We start from the raw sequence: 24,463 nt of genomic DNA, 5'->3' as shown, positions 1-24,463 counted from the left end.
TAGACTTGAGTCCTTACGAAATGATTTTTCTATCATAAACATTTTATGATCACCTACCACACCTGCACACACTCTTGAAAACCCTTATATGGCAAGTTGGGAGGCATCCCTGTTGTCATGGTGATGATGACATCACTTCCTGTTCAGGTCTCCTCCTCCTCTGCACTCTCCCTCAGCTCTGCATGGCTGTGCCTCTGTCGGAGTTCTGTCTCCAGAGTTCCCAGGTTGTTCTGTTGGCAAGAGAGGAACGAAAAGTTGCCCTGGGAGGGCCACAAGAGTCCAGTCAACGCACACTGACAAACTGCACACCAAACTATTTCTACCGTTAGTGGTTTTGTTATCGTTAGGGTCAGAACAGCAACTACAGCATCTGTTACTATGTTAGATGATAAAAGCATCAAGGTTGTCTAGTGTGAGATAAATTTCCCTGCTTGAGGACAAACAACATTTCTTTGTCTTACTCTTAACACAGAAATTTGCAAGAACTTTCCTCAAAGAAATGCCAAAAAGACGAAGAATCAGTTTTCAAAAGTTTCAAAAAAAAAAGTCAAAAGGCCAATATTCTTATATTGTTGTGTGATGTTTTTTTCTTGGAACTTGCATAAATCTAATTTGTCCTTGGAATGCAAAATTTGTGACTTGAGTGACCAGTGTAGAAATATAATTATCTAAGTGCTTCTTCGACAGTTAGAATACCTTGGTATTACATTGCATTTAAAATGTGCAATGATATCATGTATAAGGCAAAAAGCAAAACAGTGATGGAACATGCTACATACAACATGCACAGGTGGTGATAAAAGGAACTTGCAGCTGATGCTTAAAAAGTGCATACAGTGAGCAATCACTGTTTAGTTTTACATGTGAGCTTAGAATAACACTGCTTTTCTGAAGTGCAATTAGAGAATTAGTTTAAGCAAAGGCAGCCAGCAGGGACAGTGTTGTGTTCTAAATGTTCCACTGTCAGGAACAGTACCTCATCTGTAGGAGTACCGCCCTCAGAGATGGCCTCTCTCTTCTTTGGTTCATCCGAAGCCTCTGCCAGGTTTGGTACAGACGTGGAGACCACCAGACCACTGTCTGCATCCTCCTCATCCTCATACTCAGAGGAATACTCATCTGGGAGGTGGAGAGATGAGAGATGATTCAGAACAAGTGTCTGTCAACTGTTTATTCTCATATTATGTCAATATTGCTCCTCACATTGTCTAATACTGTACAATCATGTATTTATCACTGAGTTCTTTTTTTTTTGGAGTGAATGCTTTTACAAAGAAAAGTTCATTTTTATGTACATACTCTGATAAAACTTAACCGCCTGTAGTCTATTTCATTTCAAACATCATAATGATAGCAATGCCATTATTGATAGCATACACCTCTTGTATTTCATGTACCTTTATTACACAATTCATATCCAAGAGGAACAACTTTTCTGTAAGTCCATAAATAGTTTCATCAGGTTGGTAGATCAATTCAACAAAGTCTTTGTCGTTACACAACTTTCCTCAATTCTTCCTCAAGAATTATTGAAGAATTAAAGGAAGGTTGTATAATGACGAATACTTTGTTGAATTTTCTGTTAGTGTATTACAAAAGAAAATTCCACTATCTTGATCACTCATGTCTGTGTTCTGCATTGAAAGATATTGTGTTGTACCATCTGATATGGTTGCCTCCCTCTGTGAGATCTGCTGGGGAATCCTGGACACCAGCTCAGCCAGGTCAGTGAAGTAAGCATTGGACTGGATCCCAGTCTGGAGTACAAATAGACAGATTGGTGAGTTCAGTGCATCTATTTTATCAGAAGTATGTATGCCCTATATAGAGAAAGCTAAAACGGTACATACTGCTTTTTCTGCTTTGCACTTAGTACTTATGGAAAAGAATATAGCAACCACACAAAACTACTAACGAACTACCTCCCTGATGTATGGTACAGCTGTATGGCCAAAGGGCTATAGAAACAGAGATGGGTGCCATACTTCCTTCAGTATATTTTCTTGTTGAAGGTTTCAATCTTTTAAGTGCATTTCTATTTTAAGAAAAAACACTACACCTACAGTATGATACTGTAAATGCCTTTATGTTTGCAGAGGTTCATTATCATGATAGAAAGAAAATGGAGTGTTCACAGTTGAAATAAGGGAGTAGGAGTCACAAGACAGAACAAGCATTTTAGGGATGGTTTTACAGTGAAAAGGTACTACATAAAACCATGGCAAAAACTTCCACATTTCCAGTATTCCCTGACTCTAACAAAAGCCCAGTAGACTCCTCACCAGTGGATGCCTGGCCTGCTCCTCCACAGGTGGCCGCACCCCGAACACCTCGTCTGCACGCCGCCAGTCAGTAAAGATGGGCACGGCATGGGCATACCCCACCTCCATGATCTCATCAAAGGAACCAAACTGTAACGTCTTGTACCTGGGCAAGGGATGAACATTATGTAAGACTTCTGTTCAAAATAACTTCTGAAAATATTACCTACATTACATTACATGTGTCATGTACATTTATATGGAACTATCCTGCTGAAGGCTATTTCTTTTGCTGGTATGATTAAGAAGAAACCTAGCAATTTCCTTTTTTTAGCATAGAGTTTCATGGGCCTCTTTATTTACCTTCAAAATACAATATTCTTCAAAATACAATATCCATGTCCTTGGTGCTGATTGGTTACTGTTGACACTACAATGTTCTTCCTGCTGATTGGTCCCAACTTTCTTTTTTATCTGCTGATTGGTAACATATTTCCTTGGTGCTGATTGGTTAATGTTGACCCTAAAATGTCCTTGGTGCTAATTAGTTACCTGCTATTTCCATGGAGGTAATTGGTTACTTTTAACCCTACAGTGTTCTTCGAGGTGATTGGTTACTGTTGACCCTACATCATGTCTTTGGTGCTGATTTGCCATCCATTCCACTCCATTGTCATCATGGATGTTACAGTATGCAAATTAACCCTAACATCATGATCTCCAATAACATAATGAGAGAGTGAGATAACTACTTGGCACCTTAACTATTTGTTGTAAGACCATGTAAACAATGCTGGGGATACCTGTCAATGGGTGGTCTGACATACTCCACATAGTCACAACACTTGACTTCCTCCATCTGCTTCATACAGGACACGTAGGCCAGGCGCTGCTGGATCTCACTCATGTCCAGCACCTGTCCAAGTGGTACAAAACACTCGTTCAGAAGAACATACAAAATGTGATAATATAAGTCATTTTGAGATCTTTGACAGATGCTTATGATGTAACATATACTTTATCTGTAACAACTGAATTCAGGCCTGGCTGAAGATACATTTGCCACAGGTTTAACCATGATAAAATCAGATACTGGAAGTCTAAAAGGGAAGATATTCTGACAATGATAGCATAGATTAGATACGGAATGACAGCCTACATGATAATTGTGGCCCAGTGGTTATGGTCCAAGAAGTTCTGGGCTCAAATTTGTCAATTATACGACACCGATCTTGTGCCCTTGGGAAAGCCACTTAACACAACTTTCATCACTTCACTAAGGTGGAAAAGAGTACCTAGTTTCAGTTAGGGCTGTCCAATGAAATTAAGGCCCCGTTTGAGGAGAGCCACACCTTGAGCATATCAAAGAACCCACCACACTAATCGAAAAGAGTAGGGATCCTTCTCGGTATGAGTGGTTCAAAATCTAGAGACCTAAGGCCACACTTGAGGCCATTACTGTCATACTGAGGTCACCTGAGTTAGTGCCAAATGGCAGCTGCTCCAGTCCCTTGCAATTTAGCCCTGCCAATCTTAAACTCCTCACAATTCAGCCCCTGGCTACAAAGAGAGAGTAGTCAGCAGCCCACCTAATATATAATACAATGTATGTTTTTAATGCATATTGCATAACAATTGGGCTTGCTAGTATCAGCACTGTACATGTATGAGGAAAGATTCCTAACCCTGATCTTCTCTGTGAAGGGGTTCCATTTCTTGTACAGGACCCACCAGCCGGACAGGTAGTCTCCGTAATGTGTCAGGTTCCGATCGTCCTGCGAACCGACATCCACAGCTATGACGAAGTTGGCACCCATGGACTTAGCGACATCGGCTGTAGATCACACACAGAGAAAAAAGGCATGTCCACACTAATACAACAACTAAATGGTATAACGGGAAACTATCTCTTCCTAGCACACTAGTCTTGTACTTGGAGCTTCATACTACACATGTAGGTTTCACATCCTGAGGCAGATCCTTGTGTTTTCAAGAAGGTACTGTAGTAGGCTTTTTCTTAAATCTGATGTTGATCTCTAAATACTGAACTATCAGATGATAGTCTTCCATTCAAAGAAGTGTAACTACAGTAAAAATCTATATCAGGCTTTAGACCTCAAGGCTGGGATCCAATCACCTGATCTTGTGATTTAGCACCAACCCTACCACATCGTGCTACTGCATTGTAGATAAGTGCATGCCTGTAGCCTGTTATATAAAAACACTGACAGAAACAAATACAAAAGAAAGGAAGGCAATGTTCTACCATTTAGTATGTGAGGCCATATTACCACTACTAGACTTACATGTATGACTGATATCCAGGTAATAAGATACGCCAAATGGCAATTAATCAAGCAACTGAATATGATTTTGGAAACGATCAGACGTTTCAGATAGCATCCACTATCTTTCATGCATCAGTGACACTCATTTCAGGGATTGTGTATATATGCTGACTGAAATGTAATTTTGGAATAATAATTATTTTAGAAGTGTCTACGTCTTATAGTTATACAGCCTACAATATGGAACATCGCACAAATCTCTACCTGGAAGATTCCACATTGCCAGTATACTACATGCCTTACCTGGTAGGTTGTTGACGTAACCCCCATCCAGTAACAAATGGCCATCTTTGGGATCGCAAAGTGGGGGGAGGTACCCCGATAGGGACATGCTGGCCCGAACATAGCGCCACAAGGAACCTATGGCAAAATAACACACATCTCTGTGTCAAAACTACTGGGCTGTCGACAGGGCTGTTCCAATGCTGATGGAGCACTGTCTTGTTGGGGAATCTGCAAATAGCACTTCAGGAGGTATGTCTTATTTTAGTAGGCCTTCAAGCAACAGTGTTTAGGCATATGAAAATTAATGTTGTGTTTCCTATCACAAGACTGAAAAAAATTAGTGTCAGTGGGTAGGGATTCTGTGTTTTCTTTTTTAAAGACTTTGGCTGTCAACATGACAGGGTGTCGACAGAAAGGAGAGCTAGGTTTTCATAACTCACATGCCAAATCAAAAATTTTGTTCCTTGAGAGTGGCCAACCCTCAGAAAAGACTAGGGTTGGCCGGTTTTTGATTGAGTTCATCAGGTAACTGAATTTTTTGTCTAGGCTTAAGTATGCCAAAGGGCAGTCACATCAAACAGAAATTGGTCATCAGAATTTGTCAGTTTTGCTGTGCTCCACCAGACTGCATTGGAACAGCCCACCACTGCTGTCCCGAGGCAGTACCTGGCAAATTATTCACGTAGCAGCCGTCAACAAGCAAGTGGCCATCGCGAGTATCACACATGGGAGGAAGGTAGGGGTGAAAGGTCATGCTGGCTCGCACATACCGCCACACGTCACCTAGGAGGGCAAAACAAAACCAGAGAGATCGATAGCTGGTCACGTGAGAGGCAGGGTTGCCAAGGGAGTTACCCAATGTGAGGACACCTCACTGACCAATCAAGATCAACAAATCAAATGTAAAGACACCTCACTGACCAATCAAGATTATCCAATCAGGACCAAGGTTTGTTTTTGAATTGATTTGAAACACAACAGCCTAATGACAGCCATTGGTCCTTTCCCCATCTCTGCCATGTCTTGCAACAGGTCAGAAGAAATTAAGAAAAACTTTCAATTGGAAACTTGGCAACCCCATGAAAGATGTTAGCAAACAACAGCATGATATACCAGTGCTCAAAATCAACTTGTTCACATTGCAGTTGAAATGTCTAATACTATTGCAGCTTTCCCTTTTTTTTACTTGCCACAACTGAAAATCTAGATTAATTTTGTTAATCATCAGATTAGACTGCCTGTTCTCTCCACAATATTGAATAGCACTCGAATATTGAATAGCACAGAATTGAATGGTTACTGAATTTCATTTCACTATGGTTACTGAATTTCATCATTATAATTATACTTTATAGAGTGTCATTATCTATATTGTAGCAGATGAAATCAGAATACAAAGCTTGTATAGGTTTAAGAACAGACGCAATGTTACATGTTCAAGATGACAGTTCGGATGACAGAATAGGTGATGAAATTTCCCCACCACCTAATGCTGTTAAAATGTCCTTGGAAGTTGATTTTGAGCACTTGATAGACAAGGAGGTATGTGGTGAACAAGGCTGAGTTGAATCTTGGTGACTACCAGCTGCAGTTAATATTAATGCAGATGTGTACAATACAGAATGTTGACAGAACAGTAAGAAAAGCCAACTGCCAAGTGTTGAAACTATGATGTGTTAGGTATTGTAAGGACGCATGGAAAAGTAAAGCAAGAAAGAAATGGTCCCACAGTTTGGATAGATGACATGTGGCGATGGGGACTAGTAACTTACAAAATAATTTAAAGGCCTTTTTGGGTAGTTAAATGTAAATGTAAATGTAAATGTAAGCACTGTCACTCTTTCACCTTTGCCACTGCAATGACTCAAAGGAATATCAACAAGGGCAAGTTTTTGTAAATTGTAAACTGAAATATACCAGTATTTTGTTTCCAATTTATTGTTGAATATTTCAATAACAATCACAACTGGGCATAACAAACTTAATTCTTATCATCATTTTTGAAAAAAATTCTTATCCTATCACAAATTTTGAATGACTCTGATTAACACCATTTTCTAGTTACTTTTAGAATGACTTGGAGGATTTGGATTGTACTAGCTATCAAAAGGCAACTTCAAGAATCTTTGTCGACTTCAACTTGTAACCGATATTGAACACATCATTCAAACCATCCTACCATCTGTGTGGATTCTCATCTTGGAGGCTGAGACGTCTGTAGTGATGTTAAAGTAAGGGATCCACAGGTCCTAGGCAGCAAAAACACAGAAAATAAAACAAGAACAGTAAATTCCTATAATTCACAGAAATATAGCTTAAGCACATACATTGTATTATACATTGTACGTATGAATCACTTCATGTCCTTGTACCAATGTGATAGTGAGCTTATAAAATCCACATCAATCTTTCAGGGTTTAGAAGGAGTCTAGTGAGAAAAACTTACACCTCTTCCTTCTTAAGGAATATCATATGTGGGGAAAAATGGGATACAAAAAAGGAAGCGTGCACATATATTAGGAATTAAAAAAAAAGCTACAACAACAAAAGTTTTAATTCATTAGCAAAAGGACTTTAGAGAACTATCCTCACACATAATTTGGACACTATCAGGCACTTCTTCATGTATTACTGGTATCATTGACATCATTACCATCATCACATCTGACATTGCTCATATCAATCACTATAAATCAGTTAGAGGTTACAACACAAAAATCAACAATGATTAGACAGGATGACGGAACAGTTCACCTCAGCTAAACAAACAAGGTTGCAACAAAAATACCTCAATCTGTTTGTCTCCGAAGACACCCTCTATACCCTTATTGAAGGCTCCACCTGTTTAGTTGTAGTGAGATGTCACAAGTTAACACCAGTGCTCACAAATCCACGACAAGCAGCGTGAGAGTGAATTCTGGGCTCCATGCATAATGTACCATAGACTTTGGTAGAAGTGAATGATGTTTTAGTCCTTGTAGATAATACAAAATTTAAGGATACTGCATGGAGCACAAGAATCCACATGTAGCCCAAAAGCTTGTCACAAACTGTACCACTTGAGTTCTGAGGACGGTCACCCTATTTTATCCCAAATATAGCGAATAGATGGTAAAAGAAAATTTCAGCATTAGATATCAGTCTTTCATGATCAAAAAAGGAATTAATCAAGAAGGGTGACTCAGTTGCAGTGGTACTTTTTGTGAGTTTTCACACAGTAGCTCTCATATGTTTTACCTCAATTTGTTTGTCCACCAAGGCCTCTTCAATATCCCTGTTGAAATTGTATCCTATCGGAACAAATATCTGATTTCCACATGGGTAAACAGGCGGTACATGAGGTATACCATGAGTGACACCATACAGCAAAGCAAATAAAATCTGTGTTAAGAAAATAAGTGCCAGTAGTCATTCAAATTTTGCATTTTTAACTATGTCAGTTGCCTTCTGTTATGATTTTGTTGTGACGGAGGCTACCTTTTATGTTAGTAAGGTGAAAAAGCTTTGCAAGTGTTAGGCAGAGGCACATATATTGTACATACACACTACATGACTTGTACATCATTGTCTACAAAGAAAGCACCCAAAGTTTACATGTAACTGCCACAGCATGGGACAGTTAGAACTAAAACTGCCCACTTTACCATTGTTAAGATTCCAAGAGCAAAAAGCTGGCTGCCTCATTACATCATACAAGCCAGACATACAGACATGTACGTTTTGCACTGTGGTAGAAATCCATAACAAGTCTTAAAGCCCTATCGTGAAGTTTTAAGCTAAGACACACAAAAATACAATATAATGGTACAAAATCATGAATCTGTTGTACTTGCCAGAAAACATGGAGGTGACAGGGTATGTCAGGTCAACAAGCTTCTTCCAGAGGGAGGTCATGTTCTGGATAAAAGAGATTGTGGAATACATTGTGAAATCAGCAAATTAACCTTTCTTTAGACTAGTCATAGGATATACTGATCTTTGCAAAGCTTGTACAAACACAGCAAAATTCTCATATACTGTACAGGGTTGGACAAGTCCACTAGCCCTATTGTCCAGGGCAAGTGAAAGTGCTGATCGGGCAAGTGCATGACCTACCCTACTTGCCTGATCAAGCAAGTAAGACTGTTTCTATTGAGCAAGACTAAGTCTTTGATATACTTATCACTTTTTACAGTCACAACATCAAGCAATGGTCAATATAGAAAAATAAAGGAAATAATAGCACTTCCATTGCGAGATGTGGGACAAGTAAAAAAATTTGTTCAGGCAAGTAAATCTTTTATGTGCTTGCCCGATAGGACAAGTGAATTAAAAAAAAAAACTTGTCCACCGCTACTGTACACGTATATCTCACAGCATGATTTTCCACTTAAGGCTCAAACAAACAAACTTACAGAGAAGAAGCTTCTGGCCCGATCTGCGACAGCACGCCAGTTCCTCTCCTCTGCCCACAGTGCTCCCATCAAGGCCCCAATACTGGTACCACCGATGATGTCTACAGGGATGCCCTGTTCCTGCAGAATTCGCATCACTCCTATGTGAGCTGCACCTCTGGGGGAAACAAAGAAACATTTGATGTCCTGATCATCACACTTTTACTTTATCATGCAGGTGTTCCCTATAGATAGAATAGCAGAGATATTACACTTAGTGCATGTACAAAAGTTATTTGCCATACATTGTGATCGATTGCTGTTCATTAAAGCTTGAAGTTTCAGTTACTAAATGCACATGATTCCATGAAAATTCATCTTAAATCCAACAACAAACTCCATCAAACTGCCAAAACCTAGAACCAAGGCGGGAAGAAAGCTTCTTGTACCACATGTGTCATCTATGGAATACAACACAGGATAGGATAGTTAACGAACAAAGTTGTCTTTTCTTTTATTTCTGCGGTATGGTTATGTATCTTAAGCATTTTAATGTAATTGGTGTATGGTTTCTCTGTCTGTCATGTAGTTTATATATAGGAAGAATAGCTAACAGAAATGTCACGATAATTATGGATGTAAATAAAGTCACAATAAAAAGCCAGTGAAATAGAGAGTGTGAAAACTGCCTACCTTGCTCCCCCTCCGCCCAGCACCAAGGCCACGGATGTACCGGTGAGGAAACGTGCCAGGCGAGCGAAGTCTGAGTGTCGATCAGGATCCTTCTCAAACATCTTCTCATACATCTCCATCTGGGGAGGGTTTAAGACAAGGTAAAAACTCAGATACTGTGTATCTTTTTTTCCCCAACGATTATGGCTTAAAACATTTGAATAAAATGAAAAATAGATAACAATTTCAGGATGAACCTTGCATTTTTCAAAGACATACATTGTACAATACTCCATCTAATTGCTAATCAAATGACCTACAAATGTCATGTACATCAAAGGTCTGGCATATATATATCATGCTAGTCATTTTGCTGGAAAGACTTGATGGAATTTATTAATGGTAACTGTTGATATTTTTTTGAATGTTACAAAAAAAGCTGATTCAGAACTTAAATCCATGTTACTGCATGAAATTATAAAGTAGTGGAATTCCTGCCTATTTACAATCCTTGAATTCCTAAATGTTTGACACTTCTCAGTGTCCCATACTGCTTACCACTTTCTTGGGGTTTTTGCGGGTGAATATCCTCTTGGGACAGCTGATGTGGTGGTGGGAGGAGATCCAGCTGCGAGCATTCAGCCAATCAGCCGTGCCGATGGGAGACACCACGTCCTCCTTGTGCAGCAGCACCAGTTCCTTCTGAGCACGCACCGCCATCGCATCCATCTGGTTCTCCAGCTGCATGGGGAGAGGATGCAATGGAAGTCACAAACAGGGCTCAAAATACCTCTTTTAGACAGGATGCCAAGGCAGCAACCTGAGTCAAAAGCCAAGTTGTGCCATTAACATTCCAGGTTGCCCAACTTCCAAGTTATCACTTTCTTGAAATCAGCTACATATTCATTATCTTTTCTTCCAGTCACATGTAACTATAATATGTTTTATTTCATCAAGAAATAAGAACAAATCAAAACTTATGCATGTAGGTGCAACCTGTGTTTAAAACTAAGTTGTGCCAAGCAAACTGTGGTTGCATTTGTAAGTGTGCAAGTGGGTATTTTGAGCACTGTACAAACATGATACACGTAAAACAATCGATTTTGAAAAAAAAAGTTAATATTGAAATTGAACTTGGCAAACCCAAGGTGAATATGTGCGAAATGGCATTTTGGCAGTACAGATGTTATGGAAATTGAGATTGGCCTATTTATTTTCCAGCATAAGAATACCAATACCTTAATAGATGATTTTGGTGCGACAAAGTATCACATGTTAAGGTTGTGGCTTGACAACATGTTTTCTGTTGTCTAGGCAAATAGAATCACATATTAAACGTCAGCAGTGGGAGAGAGAAAAGGCCTCTCACCTCACTGACAGTCGGTTCCTTGTCCCCTAGCGCCACGATGAGGATGCAGTCAGCCTGGCGGATACAGCGCTGTGTCCAGGCAGTCATCCTGGGGTCAGCCTGGTACAGCACGATCCTGTGGATGTCCTCCTGCTGACCAAGCCAACTGGACAGACGGAACTCCTGGACACTGGACGGGACAGGACAACTCAACATCAGAAACAATGCTTAATATATGGTTACACAATACCTCCTTGGGCAACAAGATTTGGGCTGTTACATCATGTTTAAGAATTAGAGCTGTACTGTGAGATGCATACATTGGTCTGTTTTTTTTTTAATATCATTGAATGTGAAGTGCAAAAGTTTAGGAGCAAAAAAAGCAATCATTAACAAATGAATGGATAAACATTACATTGTTACCTGTCAAATGCAGCAATTCCTAGTCTTGTCTTGATAATATCACTGGTTAGTCTCAGTGTCGAGCCTGAAACAGAGAAAAAATTTGAATCCCTCTAGAAACAGTTAAAAAACAACCTATTTGCAAAATATATAACCATCAGTCTTACAAAGTTATCTACAGGTTGTGCGCAAGATAACATTTAATCCAGTTGTGTTGTGTTTTTTCAATTAAGTCTTACATTTGACTCAGTCTTAGGCATTATCTAAAGACACAAAAAATCAAACAATAGCCTAATCTCGTTTCAGAGGTAATGAACCCCCATTGGGAAAATGGGAGGGGGGGTCAGGCTAGGGCAGGCAGCCTAAATGTAGTTTGAACACAATACTAGTTGACCGTACCTATGGCCGTAAGGGAGTGGTACATGTCCAAGGAGAAGGTGGTCAGTGGCACGTCCTCGGAGGCAGGCAGCAAGGCCACAGTGGTCAGGTTGGCATTGGCCATGTGACAGGCCACACTGGGGGCGTCTACAACAACACAGCACACAATTCACACTTGTCTGATTCAGTATACAAATGTAGTGTACTATAACATGAAACCATAGATTTCTTACATCAGTATCAAGTGCTACTAATTCTACACAGCTCAAATTAACCGTAGTGATTCCTCACACAGAGCAGCATTCTGGTGAAAAGAAATTTTAGATTAAGAACATGAGGGTAGAAAATAACAAAAGATCAAAGATTGACTGACTACATCTGTGATTCTAGACTTAGTAGTCATAGACTTGCACAAGGGAAAGTCTCTTGTATGCATGCATACTGTATTACTGCTGAAACTGTTTATAATAAAAGTTTGCAGAAAGAGGCACAATAGCGGCAATGGACAGCAGTGATGGTGATGAAACTAGTTTTGTTCTACATAGTAAAACACAACATACTGCAACCATGAATTTCTATTGCAAAAAAAGATTTGTAACATTTATGATGTGTTTGACCGTTAAACCGTTTAACATGACAGTGAATGGCAGCACATTTAATGAAGAGAATCTACATTTTTGTCTTCTCCCATAAACAGAGTTGTTTGGAAAAGTCTACAGGTGTACAATATACATATTGTGCCCTTCATATTAATCTTGATAAATGTATTAACAAGAAGGTATACGAGCGATCGCTGTTGTTGTTTATATCCGGGGTATTCGGCGGTTAGTCCCTACCAGGACGTCAGAAGATTGGATTAAAAATTGATATTCAAATTAGCAGATCAAATTACCGGTTAATATGTAAATCAATCGTTTACCAAACACCTGCTTTTTGCCTACCACTGCGTCACCGTGACATCATCGCGATTGCTCGTATATTGAAGCACAGATTAAAGATGACACCATTGATTCATGCATTCTATGAACAGCTCAGAAGTTGATAGCCCCTAGAAGTGAATAGTGAACCCATAACAGTCCTACAAAAACCCTGAATGTGGTATCATACAGTACCCCAGGACTGTTGGCGTGGGAGGTACGCTGGGTTCAGGATACCGGCTGTTCACACCAGGAAAAACAAAAAGGCGACAACATGCAGTATACATCACAAACACAGGCAAACTCTATACATGCAGCACAATGCTAAGCAGAAAAGTGCATCGTTTTCTCAACTGAAAAATTCAAAGAATATCAATTAGCTAAAAATGTTTTGTTTTCCTTTAGAAAATGAGATTATGGCCTCAATGTGCAATCTATTATTTTGTAATCTGGGGGGAAGAAAATGCATTTTAACAAATGTGCTGAAAATATTGCACAAAGTTGCGAGTTAAAACTTCGAGCAAGTGCTTGCATTTATGCCATCTTAAAAGCAGACCTTGCGTGAACACAAAGAGTGCTTTACACTTATTTTGATGCTACATGCTTCTGCCAGCTACAACATAAATGTAAAGCATAAAGATTGCAGTGCACAAACAACATCAAAAGCAACTGTTAATTTAAGTACTTTTCAACTACAGACATGCAAGTCAAAAGTCAAGCATCAACGCAGAAATTTTTTAGATTGTCTTTTGCTAACCATTGCATACATGTACAAGTACCTGGCTAGCTTCCGTAACACAAAGTTTAACAATCAATTTTCAAGTGTTTTCAACTTTGAGATGAACCCCCACAATCCATAACAGTGCAACATAGCTATGGTGTGTACACATCTTTTCGTAATATCAGCCCATTACACTGTGTCTGAAGTTATACTACACCCCTCATGTAAATCTGATAGGCTGGCCCGTTCCTGGTGCAGGTTCTTACCTGGAATGTCAAGAAGAGGTGCCTGTGGTCTCTGCTGCATGTGGCCCAGGATCCGCTGGCCAAGCAGGTGGATCAGGCGAGTCACAACCTAAAAAACACAAAGTTTACATTAAAATAGCACTTTTTTTCAGGCAGGAAAAGTAAAATCAAGTCAAGTCACTTTTTCAGGCAGGTAAGTGATAGATACCTCATCATAGTCTTATCATGTACATTGTACAAAACAACTCCTAATTTGCAACATGCAAAAATACATATACAAAGAAACCTAGTATATTACAAACTGGTGGTTGAGTGTTACTGTTACATGTATGTCCTAATTCCCATACGGAAAATAAGGATTTAAAACTAAACTATTTCTGTAAGTATTAAAAAGAGATAATAAGTGCATGTTGCACCACTAAGTTATACCTAACACAAAAGTCATAAGATATATAGGATATCCTTGAGTGTTACATGTAATATCTTGCTGACCTGAGGGTGTTTTCTCTTGATAGTGTCCAGGAGCCCAGCTGGCATTTTGGCCAGCTCCGTGTCTCGGATAGCGTGGACGGTGGACGCTCGAGGAGACTGGGTCAGGGTCTCAACCTGAGGAGCAAAAGTCAAAATCTAATGTGAGCACTAGGAATCGGTACCGATACAGAAAATTCAGGTACAGGTACGGCTCAGGTCCAAAGGATCAGGTCCAACCTGTACCTAATTATCTTTGAAAACTTATGAATGGGCAATACTCAGAACAATGGTCCATTTCGCTACAAATTATTCTGTTTGTTGGAGGATCCGACATCCATTGGCATTTTATCTTCATGTAAACAACCCTAACTGCCTCTGTCTTAGACCAAGTTTGACCGTAGAGGCTTTACAATGAAAGTTGGTAAAAATGGCTATCAACTCTCCTCTACTTTGCTCTTGTTCTTTTCTTGGATGTGTAATTACAATATAAGCCCGTGAACACCTGCCAATATAATCTGTTCGTTCGTTTTTTTCTGGACCGGTCCAACTAGAAAAAATTGGTTTTGTACTGGTACACCTTACCGGTACCCACCTCTAGGGAGCACTTTTCCTAAAAGTTGAGTTGTGAAGGAAACAAACAAAAAGCTTAGTCTCCAGCTGCAACACAGTACCTCCTTCATATTATACATTGTACATAAGGATGGTTCAGTACTCACCACTCCAACGATCTCCCCTCTGCCGTACTCTCCCATCAGCTGTTTCCTGCCGTTAGCGAGGGTGTGCACGGACCGGAGACGTCCGTTCAACACGACATACGTGGAGTCTGATGGGTCCCCTTGTCTGAACAAAATCAAATTATTCGCTAAACATACTACAAGTACCATGAGACAAATGAATGCCTATTATCAATGTACAGTTCCAAATGAAAAGCTCTACCACGAAAACATTTTGCTACCTTGGAAGAAACATGATATTGTTTACCTTGCAGTCTACCATTATATACAATAACATTTAATGTGCAAGACTTGATACCTGTAAGAGTACATGCTGAGAAAAGACTGAAATGGGAAATTAAGAAGTACTTAATTTTCACTAAAAGTCTTTAGTTTGACTTAAGAACTGACTGCAGGGTTCCACTAAAAATAGGGGTTCCAACATCTACAATCCTTTTAACTTTCTAGTAAAAGCTTTGAAAGGAAGTTCACACCTGTACAGAGCCCTGCCTGCATCGATCAGCATCCAGTCCAGGGCGAAGTCAATCTGTCGCACAAACGGTGACATCCTGCTCACAAAGGCGTGGGCCACGTTCAGCACTACGTGGGGACAGTCTCGCATTATGCTGCAAGTATATTACAAACAGGAAAACTTCCATGATTATGGTCTGTGTTGATAAAGCTGCAAACATGTAATAAAGAAAGCAATGATATGAGAGGGACCAATATTGCATTATTCTTTATCTCAAATTTCTCAACTGATTAATCTTTAATCATCTATGCTGTGAAATCTAAAATTATCATCTAACAATAAATAAATGGTACTATTTTTATTCTTGACAGAATTAGCCTAAAAATCTATCTATCAAATTTTTCTGTCTCACACACGGCCGTTGCTTCAGAGAAGACAAAAAACCCCTCATACTAGCTAAAGCCAATATTATACTGTCAATAAACGTAGAATTTTTTGCTTGCCAGAATGACATGGAATTTTAAAATCACTAAAGAATCAATCATACTTTCCTCTTGAAAATCTTAAATGTTGCATTGTGCTGGGCTTGGTGACCTTTGAATATCAGCCAATCCCTATCATGCAATGATCAACAGGTAACCAACTGTATTCCAGCCAAAAATGTTCTTTAGAGCTTATAAAGATATTTTCCTGTAGGTTGACACTAGGTTATGTATTGATGTACCTGTAGAAGTTAGACTTGGTGATGGCCACCACCCTACTGTCATGTTTGGCCTTGACACTGAAGAAGGACGGCTCTCCGGTCAGTGCTGCTAACACTCCCACCAGCTCACCTGAGTGGGACACTATCAACACTGTCTCCTACAGGGTGTGCAGCAAGAAAACAAAATGGCAAAGTTGTTACAGGTAGAAGGAGAAAAATAGAATCAGCTTTACTATAAAAACACTAGCTAAAAGTAAAAGGTCAATTTGTACAAACTTCCTATAACTTATGGCAGGATAAAAAAAGATATGAAATCACCTAAATTTCAAATCTTAAACTGTTTGCAATGCCTTTATTTTTGCAGTTTCAACTTTGACCTTTCCACCACAAATTTATGACACCACAAACATGCCTTTTCAATGTATAACTACTGTACACAGAATTCTTTCAACAGCAAACTTAAATACTACAAAAACTTCTTCTAATGCGCTTCTTCTGGGAAAAAGGAACTTACATTTAGATACAACCCCAGAGGTTGGGTTTAGGAGATCTAGAATAAAATATTACTAAGAATCTATAACTCCTGTAACTGTGCTAAAGCCTGCTGACCTCCTCCTCCGTGTCCACAGTCTTCTGACAGACCAGCAGCGTTCCCGTGGCAACGAAGAACAGACTGGAGTCCTGGTCACCCTGATGCACCAGGTACTGCCCCGCCCGGTAATGTTCCAGGGTCAGCCTGCCTCGCAAAAGGGTCTCCTCCTGGGGGGTGGGGGTGGTGGTGGTGAGTAACAGAAATATCTCAGCTTTCTAAGGAAAAAAGCTCAGACACTTACTAGACTTTCTCAATATTTTACATCTCAAAGTTCTGGACAGAAATTCAGACATTTTCTAGGCTCTGAGTCAAAGTAGTCTGAGTCATATCTGTTTGTAAGTACATGTACTAGTTACATACATCTGTGAAAGCATGAAAATTGTGTAAATCAGTCTTCGTCACTTATGGGATGGGCTGTACATGCTGCACAACAGAGTAGTGCACATTTTGCATTGCATTGCAGGGGGCTTACCTAACACTAGTAACAGAAGCCTTCAATCTGAATTGTATGTTACTAAATTCAAAGCCAAAGCTTCAAAATAGTTTTGTCTAGTAGCTTTCCCTTTTTCTTTTGCTGCATTCAAGGATATGGAATGAGAAAGAAATATCTTGAAGTGGTCTCACATCCAAGCCAAACAATTTCGCCAAGTCTTCTGTTGCTGCATCCAAGACCTCATCATCCTCTGTCCACTGTTGGTACTTGGAGAGGACGGCCGAGTCGGTGCTCTCCTGGGTGTCAAAGAATGCAGCCCTATGGAGGAAGCTGTCATCATGACTGGTGTGGCGGAGACGCTGTAGGAGGTACACACAATCGAAACTGTTAGGTTCTGCACTTACGGACATTGGAACTGTTTTGTTGGACAGTACCTGTCTTTTGAAGTGCTCAAGGAATATTCATATAGTAGAGTGGATTCCTTCCTCAAGCAACCGACATCTTGCACACTGCAGTGGTCGCTCTGTAAGACATCTGGAGCTGCATAGTTCAAGTTTTCAACTTTTATTCAGCCTGTCGGCCAATGCGGTTCCAAATGTTTCACTGAGGGATGACTGTGTTGCAATGGATGTCGGTTAGCTGAGGAATGAGTCCACTTTACTATATACTGCTCAAGATATATTTAAGTAGAACACTGCTTGAATCCTCTACTGTTTTATAGTCTTTTGTATCCATTTGTTATGTGCACCATTGACATCACTACCACCTCTCCCATCACCATAGACACACTACAGTGAAACAGACTCACATTATCCTTAAACACTGGACTGGTTCGTGTAGAACTTGAACTCTGAAACATGGAAGGATTGATTTCTCTCTCATTTACATGTATACTGTAGTTCTGATCACCCTGCAAAACGTCCATCTGTCCGTCAGTCAGCTTGTCAGCTACTCACTCACTCACTCACTCACTCACTCACTCACTCACTCACTCACTCACTCACTCACTCACTCACTCACTCACTCATACTTACACTAGACAGACTGACGAATGAATCTCTATACAAATCAGCCAAACAAGCCTGCACCAGACAGTCCTTGTCCCAGCATTAATTACTATTTTGCTAACTCACATGGTGTTCTACATGTACAAAATAGTCAAGTCTACGCCGGTACTCCCCACTCTGTAAGAAAATGATTAATAATAGGGTGCATTAGGAGGAAGGGTATTTTGATCCTAATACTGTTATGTACGCCAACAAATTAGTTCACACAAATCTGTGTAAAACATCACAGAACTACATGTAAGAATGACGTACAGTGAACATGCATGTACAATGCCTGTTGACAGGATTTCTGTTCTACAAGTTTCATCCAAGTTAACATCTTGATTTCAAAGTCTTGGCTTTATTAGCTTTCTGTGTAGTACAAATTTTTCACAGTCATGGTTTCAAGCATAATAAAAGAATTCCTTTGCCGGAAGTGAAAAAAGAAAAATGTCATTTTAATTTTGGGCAAGCGAAAAGTTGTTAAGTCGTTCAGTAGATGTTTTGTGTGTACTTGCCTGTCCAACTCTCTCTGTGTTATAGTGTAAAGATTAAGCACCACATACAAGTCTTTCTTAAATTGTGAAACATAGATTTTACATCTTAGTACATTTGTAGATGGGTCCATTCCATGAACAAGGCTGACAGAGTCGGCCTAAAATTTAGGGTAAGTCCCAATCAATTTTAGTGTTGGTTAGTTGAAGTTTCGTTTGTCCATAATAGACTTACATGTCTCCTGGCCACTGGAGGGGTGCCCACAACACCCTGCCCAACCCTGGCCCTGTCACACGCGGTGTCAAAGTCCGAGGGACCTGACTCTGCCCCACTCCCCTCACTGTCCACTGACATGCCCCTGACACTGGCAAGGCGGGAAATCCTGGCACCTAGAAATAACATAAGACAGACATGAGACAAAATGTATGCAAAGGTAAACTTGTGTAGCAATAGTCACAACCAAAAGAGAATGATGAAAGGGAACAATTAAAAATGTGCATATCACTTTGTGCCATCATTTCCTGTACATAACAGTGGAAAAACAAAATTAAATATCATTGAGATTTTTGCTGAGGGTGGCAACAGACAAAATTATAATTGAAAGCAAAACATTTATGCAAAGAAGTCCGCTCTGCATTTGGCTTTCTCATATCATTTCCTGAACCAACCAAAAGGAAAGTCTTCATTGTGTATTATCTTCATTGAGGGTGCAAGACATGGCATGTATAAAATGTACAGTTGTGTAAAGCAGAATTATGTTTGTAAGACATTGTGCATAACTGACACTTCTAATTTGTTACAGTAACTTCACAAGAATGGGATGTATGCAGAGCCACTAATATTCCTTATAATGATGCAAAACTGTCACAATTCTTTTCCCTTTACTTCAAAATCTACATGTACATGTAAATACTTTCATCAATTTGTAATACAAATGTACCTGAAAAAAAATACTCAGACAAAAGCATTTACATGCATGCTTTTGTACCTATATTAGGCTATAAGAACTTTATTCCCTTGCACTATACTTAAAGGATGCTACCAATGCAATTAACAATTCTCTCAACTGCCACAGATCATTCCTTTGTGGAAATCTCTAGCACTAGAGAGTGACTGGTATCTCACATATGTAAAATGACAGACTAGAGTGAGAAGTGATGTGTACAATCATGTAAGTCAGCATGCATGAACTCATTAGTGTAGAGTAGAAGAAAGCCAGAAGATGTTCCACATATACCTTCTGTATTGGATGAAGTGAGAGGAAGAGCAGGCTGAAGAGCAGATCCTACGTGTGGTGAGCAAGCAAGGAGAACAGGGCAGCCAACAGGTCAGTATGGTACAGGCAGGGGTACATTAGTCTAACACTACAGGACCTGGTATACATCATGCACATTGTACAATGTGATCTATTTCTACATGCTCATGCATGCTGTCAGTATACTAGTACATACATATGCAACTCATGCAGTTTTCATACAATTTCATATGCATGATATTCATACATGTGCCACATGTTCAAGAAGGGCAATAGAAGTCAAGAAATAACTCGTGTAACACAAAGTAAACAGACAGATCAAGTGATGGGATCTATTGCTGGTAGTCTAAGGCTGTAAAAGAATGGCAAAATATGTAAAGTAAAACACTTTAAATTATATTAATTGTATCTGCTATCTGATCATGATAGCATTGTAGTTTGCGATTGAAATGACCTTTTGATCAGTGAAAAAATAAGGGCAGGGAAACTTTGAACTACTTAGAATATCATGAGTAAACTTTAATGCCTATCCCTAGACAAGAAAGGCTAAGGAACATTGAATTTCACTAATGTTGGCCTGTGAAGCTTTTCACAAACTGTAGTGCACCAGTTGACATATACATAAAGGATCTTCCCCAATCATAAAGGATCTTCCCAATCATTTTACAAGACTGGTTCAGCCCTTAACAATGAAAGGAGGGACAATCTGGTGACAGCATACCTAAGCTCATGGCACGTCGGCGGCGTTCCTTGACTGGACATGGGAGAATATGGCAGTGAAGGGGTGTGAGTAACCGTAACAGTTAGTACATAATGTACTAGGCTATCAGCTACACAATTCAAGGGATTCTTCAAGTCTTCAGTAACCTTTCAGCAACCTTCCTCATCAGGGCTACTACTCTACTACTCTGTGCTGCATTGTGGAGTTGGCAGACAAACCCCTTGCAGATAAGAATTGATGTACCAACCTCACCTGACAAACATGTTGCATTCACAATGTATAGTCTTAAACAATATAACCATAAGTCAGTCAAGTCAACATTGAAGAACAAAAGTCATGTGTTGGCGTGTCTCCTTGTGTATTCATACATTGACATGTTTCAGTACTACATGTGCAAAACGCGAGTAAATGATTGACAGCAGAGCATTGGGAGTAAGAGGAAAAAAGAAGGAACATACATCATGTATGGTAGAAAGGGAAGGAAGAGTAAGAAGAAAGGTCTGAAAGAAAAACAAAATTCACTCGGGTTCAGAAGTTTACGTATCTGAAAGAGGTGACAGAAGATAAAACAATAAGGAGAAAGAAGACTGGGTTGATCAGATGGAGTATACTCCTACCAGGCACATCTGACTGGGATGTCGCTCGAGATGGTCGACTGGTCTTTGCTGAGACCTGCTCACTGTCACTCCAGGAGGCTGGCATGGAAACACCACTGGTTAACTTAACAGCCTAATATAGGTAATATTGTAATTCACTTTGTCTTCTCGGTACCAAACTTTAACGGTCCGAAATAATTTAACTTGTTGTTGCAACTAAATATAGATGGTGGCCACAGGGACGTGTAAAAAAATGGCAATTTATTTGTTGTCAGTAATGATAAGTTCACGTTATAGTCGTCATCGTGAAAATTAACATTAAAGTACACTGAAAAAATCATGAATTACAATACATTAACATGTACAGCTGTGCGCCCATGTACCCATCATGTTTAAAAGCTGTAATGCAAATGAAGACTGTAGTGTAAAAGGATAATTTGAATACAGCATTCTGTACAATTTCTGCTTCAAAATCAGTGTGCAAGATAACAACTACGATAAAAAATAAGCATTTAATTTAGAATTATTTTTATCATGTGCTACTTTGTTAATCTCTAAGAGATTAATGTACAAATCAAACTCATGACAAGTCCATAAGAAGAACAGAATGTGACATACGTGGAGCATCCTCGAAGTTGACGGACCTGATGACCTTTTCTGTAGAACTCCCTACAGAGGTGGTACTGGCTAACTTCTTAGGAGACTTGGGCTGTCCCATTGTGTGGGAGGGGTGGTGGTGGTGATGATGATGGTGGTGGTGGAGGGACTGGAATAGGAAATTTTACAAGGCTTAGCAATCAACAAACAAAATTCGATTTTAGTCTGTGTATTGAGTGTGTGCATTGGTGGGTCATGTACAAAATGTATATATAGATGGTGACCAAAATCTTTCTTTCAATTGCAACAAGATACTGACCACATACTTATTCTCAATGAGAGTGAGTAGACATAATTTATGTTTGAAATTTCCATTTTTACGTCAGGACTTTGAGAGAAGCAAAATTGACAAATGTAATACTTCCTGGAAAAAGATGTTCCATGTTTCTGGGTTTGGTTAGAAAAAGTGCCAACTTTTTGGTGCCAAAATTCCTTTGTCAAATAAGTTGGTTTGGAAGCATGGAGTTTCAAACTATCCATGGCATAAACACTGTGCTGTACTGTGCTGTGCTGTGCTGTGTTAGTATTAAAACATATAACCAACCATGAAAAGAGATGAGAAGGGACACTGACTCAGTTACATTTGGGACTGAATTCTTACTGCAATGCTATCATACAGTACAGTAAGAAGTAGTACAACTCAGAAGTTACCGAAACATCCAGGTAAATATCTTTTTGGTTGTGTTATGAGAACCTTACTTTCCAAAAAAGAACATCTGTTACAGTAACCACTATTCAGTCACATTCGGAAAAAAGTGTGGAACTGTTGCAACAAGATTTGGAACAAAAAAACTGACAAAGTTTTCAGTATGGTTTTAAGTGTGGTTAAACTGACAGACCTTGATGCCCCCAAACGTGTAGTGCACCAAAAATCCAACCCCTATAATAAACATGTTTTGTGCACCACATACACATGTGGACCACCCCATACCACTGTTTTCACCTGTGTGCGGCTGCATCCCCTACTACATGTGTCTATCTTACGGACAAGCTCAGAGCTCAAGCCTAGGTAGTTGTACAGGGCCATGAAAGACACTCGCTGCAGACGAAGCATTATCACCTGGATGACATCAAGGGGAAAGAAGTTAAATCTTTACTAAATACTTTACATGCGTACAGTGAGCTCTAAGGCATGAATACCTTGTTCATAAGTTGAGTGGTGAGGCCCAGGTAGTTGTGAAGAGCCATGAAAGTTACCCGCTGCAAACGCACCATGATGATCTAACAATAACACATCATACAAACGGTAGAAACAAAGTACATTGTATTCAACATTGCTTGCATAGACTAGACATAATCTAACATAGAAAACACTTTTTGTAATAGTAGTGACTACTGGTATTAAGTCTAAATATAGCAATTTGACAATTATTGTGTCTTATCATTTCAAATGACAATGTAACACAATGATAATGGAATAGTTTTGAATACTTCAATTCCAAAAAATAATTGTCTAGCTTGTTGTACTACAATCTTGAGATTGAAGGGCTAAAAAAGCAACTTTAGGCTGAGAAACTGAAATACCTGCACTACTCTGACCAGAGATTCTGGGTACTTCTTGAATACGGTTTGTAATGCATTAGCAGGGAGCCTGAGGGTTCAAGAAAACATATTATTAGAGTAGGTATGCAGTATTTCAGGGTATGTGTGTATAATAAAAATTTACTGTTATCAGTAAGGTATAAGAAAAGAAGTTTGTAATAAGAAGGTGTAACACAGTGATACATGTATGTCAATCAAAATAAGCAATGACTTGTACTCTAGATCAGTTAGAATTAAGATGGGGCTACCAATGACACCAAGACAATCATGATGCCTTCGAGCCCTCAACTAACCTGAGAATGGTGCTCTTTTCCAGTGCTCTACATGACACAGTTTTGTATGGTGCAGGGTAGCCCTGTGGATTGCAGAAAAAACATAGTCACATACAAAATCACCTTTACATAATCATCATATTTTTGAGATGTTTTATCAACATTCGAGACACAACATTTCAAAAGCAAACACTAGTGAAGGTAGTTTTTTGTAAATCATGTAACGTGTATTATGTATTTTCCTATTCAAACATTACTTACTGTGATGACATCTAGAATGCTCAGCAGACTGTGCACACTGTCTCCTGCAAGCACCTCCTTCATCTGCATTTCTGTGCCATCCTGCAAGGTGGAGCAAGTGAGCACACATGAAGTGATCCTGTAGCTACTTGTTGTATTTGTAGGGTTTTTGGTGCAGATACACTGATAGCATTCACAGAACTGAAGTATTGAAATAAAATCTGATTTCAATGTGCATTGATATCAGTATAGGATTGTTACCTACATATTGGTATAAGAAGGTTTAAAGGCACCAGATCTCACCTTTTCTGTAATATAAACAGTCAGCTTGCCTTGTACCACCACAAAGATGCTGTCATCTGGCT

General features: G+C 39.4%; 1 protein-coding gene across 16 annotated transcripts in view; it reads right to left on the bottom strand.

Annotated features, from left to right (window-relative positions):
- Window positions 1-24: 24 nt before the first annotated feature.
- The window catches only part of LOC118408629 (patatin-like phospholipase domain-containing protein 7), a 29,227-nt gene continuing 4,788 nt past the window's right edge, over window positions 25-24,463 (bottom strand). For 3 of the 16 annotated variants that reach the window (XM_035809447.1, XM_035809446.1, XM_035809457.1), the window contains 35 exons: window positions 24,402-24,461; window positions 24,120-24,200; window positions 23,880-23,941; window positions 23,569-23,635; window positions 22,988-23,104; window positions 22,006-22,153; window positions 21,409-21,486; window positions 20,792-20,824; window positions 20,053-20,100; window positions 19,050-19,204; window positions 18,083-18,124; window positions 17,466-17,633; window positions 16,859-17,008; window positions 16,271-16,407; window positions 15,569-15,700; window positions 15,078-15,201; window positions 14,383-14,496; window positions 13,912-13,999; window positions 13,120-13,164; window positions 12,029-12,154; window positions 11,651-11,714; window positions 11,249-11,417; window positions 10,438-10,620; window positions 9,901-10,019; window positions 9,229-9,385; window positions 8,668-8,731; window positions 8,072-8,124; window positions 7,014-7,083; window positions 4,853-4,969; window positions 3,947-4,095; window positions 3,065-3,177; window positions 2,283-2,427; window positions 1,661-1,757; window positions 977-1,119; window positions 25-260 (listed from right to left, as the gene is read on the bottom strand). In XM_035809447.1, coding sequence (XP_035665340.1) covers window positions 144-260; window positions 977-1,119; window positions 1,661-1,757; window positions 2,283-2,427; window positions 3,065-3,177; window positions 3,947-4,095; window positions 4,853-4,969; window positions 7,014-7,083; window positions 8,072-8,124; window positions 8,668-8,731; window positions 9,229-9,385; window positions 9,901-10,019; window positions 10,438-10,620; window positions 11,249-11,417; window positions 11,651-11,714; window positions 12,029-12,154; window positions 13,120-13,164; window positions 13,912-13,999; window positions 14,383-14,496; window positions 15,078-15,201; window positions 15,569-15,700; window positions 16,271-16,407; window positions 16,859-17,008; window positions 17,466-17,633; window positions 18,083-18,124; window positions 19,050-19,204; window positions 20,053-20,100; window positions 20,792-20,824; window positions 21,409-21,486; window positions 22,006-22,153; window positions 22,988-23,104; window positions 23,569-23,635; window positions 23,880-23,941; window positions 24,120-24,200; window positions 24,402-24,461 — 3,735 coding nt within the window. In that variant the 3' untranslated portion in view covers window positions 25-143. Of the gene's footprint in view, window positions 261-976; window positions 1,120-1,660; window positions 1,758-2,282; window positions 2,428-3,064; window positions 3,178-3,946; window positions 4,096-4,852; window positions 4,970-5,500; window positions 5,618-7,013; window positions 7,084-7,622; window positions 7,676-8,071; window positions 8,125-8,667; window positions 8,732-9,228; window positions 9,386-9,900; window positions 10,020-10,437; window positions 10,621-11,248; window positions 11,418-11,650; window positions 11,715-12,028; window positions 12,155-13,119; window positions 13,165-13,911; window positions 14,000-14,382; window positions 14,497-15,077; window positions 15,202-15,568; window positions 15,701-16,270; window positions 16,408-16,858; window positions 17,009-17,465; window positions 17,634-18,082; window positions 18,125-19,049; window positions 19,205-20,052; window positions 20,101-20,791; window positions 20,825-21,408; window positions 21,487-22,005; window positions 22,154-22,987; window positions 23,105-23,184; window positions 23,266-23,568; window positions 23,636-23,879; window positions 23,942-24,119; window positions 24,201-24,401; window positions 24,462-24,463 lie in introns of all 16 variants that reach the window. The other 13 variants (XM_035809453.1, XM_035809462.1, XM_035809449.1 and 10 more) reach the window with 13 other exon arrangements.

The sequence above is a fragment of the Branchiostoma floridae genome, unplaced genomic scaffold, assembly GCF_000003815.2.
Source record: "Branchiostoma floridae strain S238N-H82 unplaced genomic scaffold, Bfl_VNyyK Sc7u5tJ_264, whole genome shotgun sequence".
Classification (NCBI taxonomy): Eukaryota; Metazoa; Chordata; class Leptocardii; order Amphioxiformes; family Branchiostomatidae; genus Branchiostoma; species Branchiostoma floridae.
Note: the sequence above shows the minus strand (reverse complement) of the source record. Positions and strands in the feature narration are given on the sequence as shown.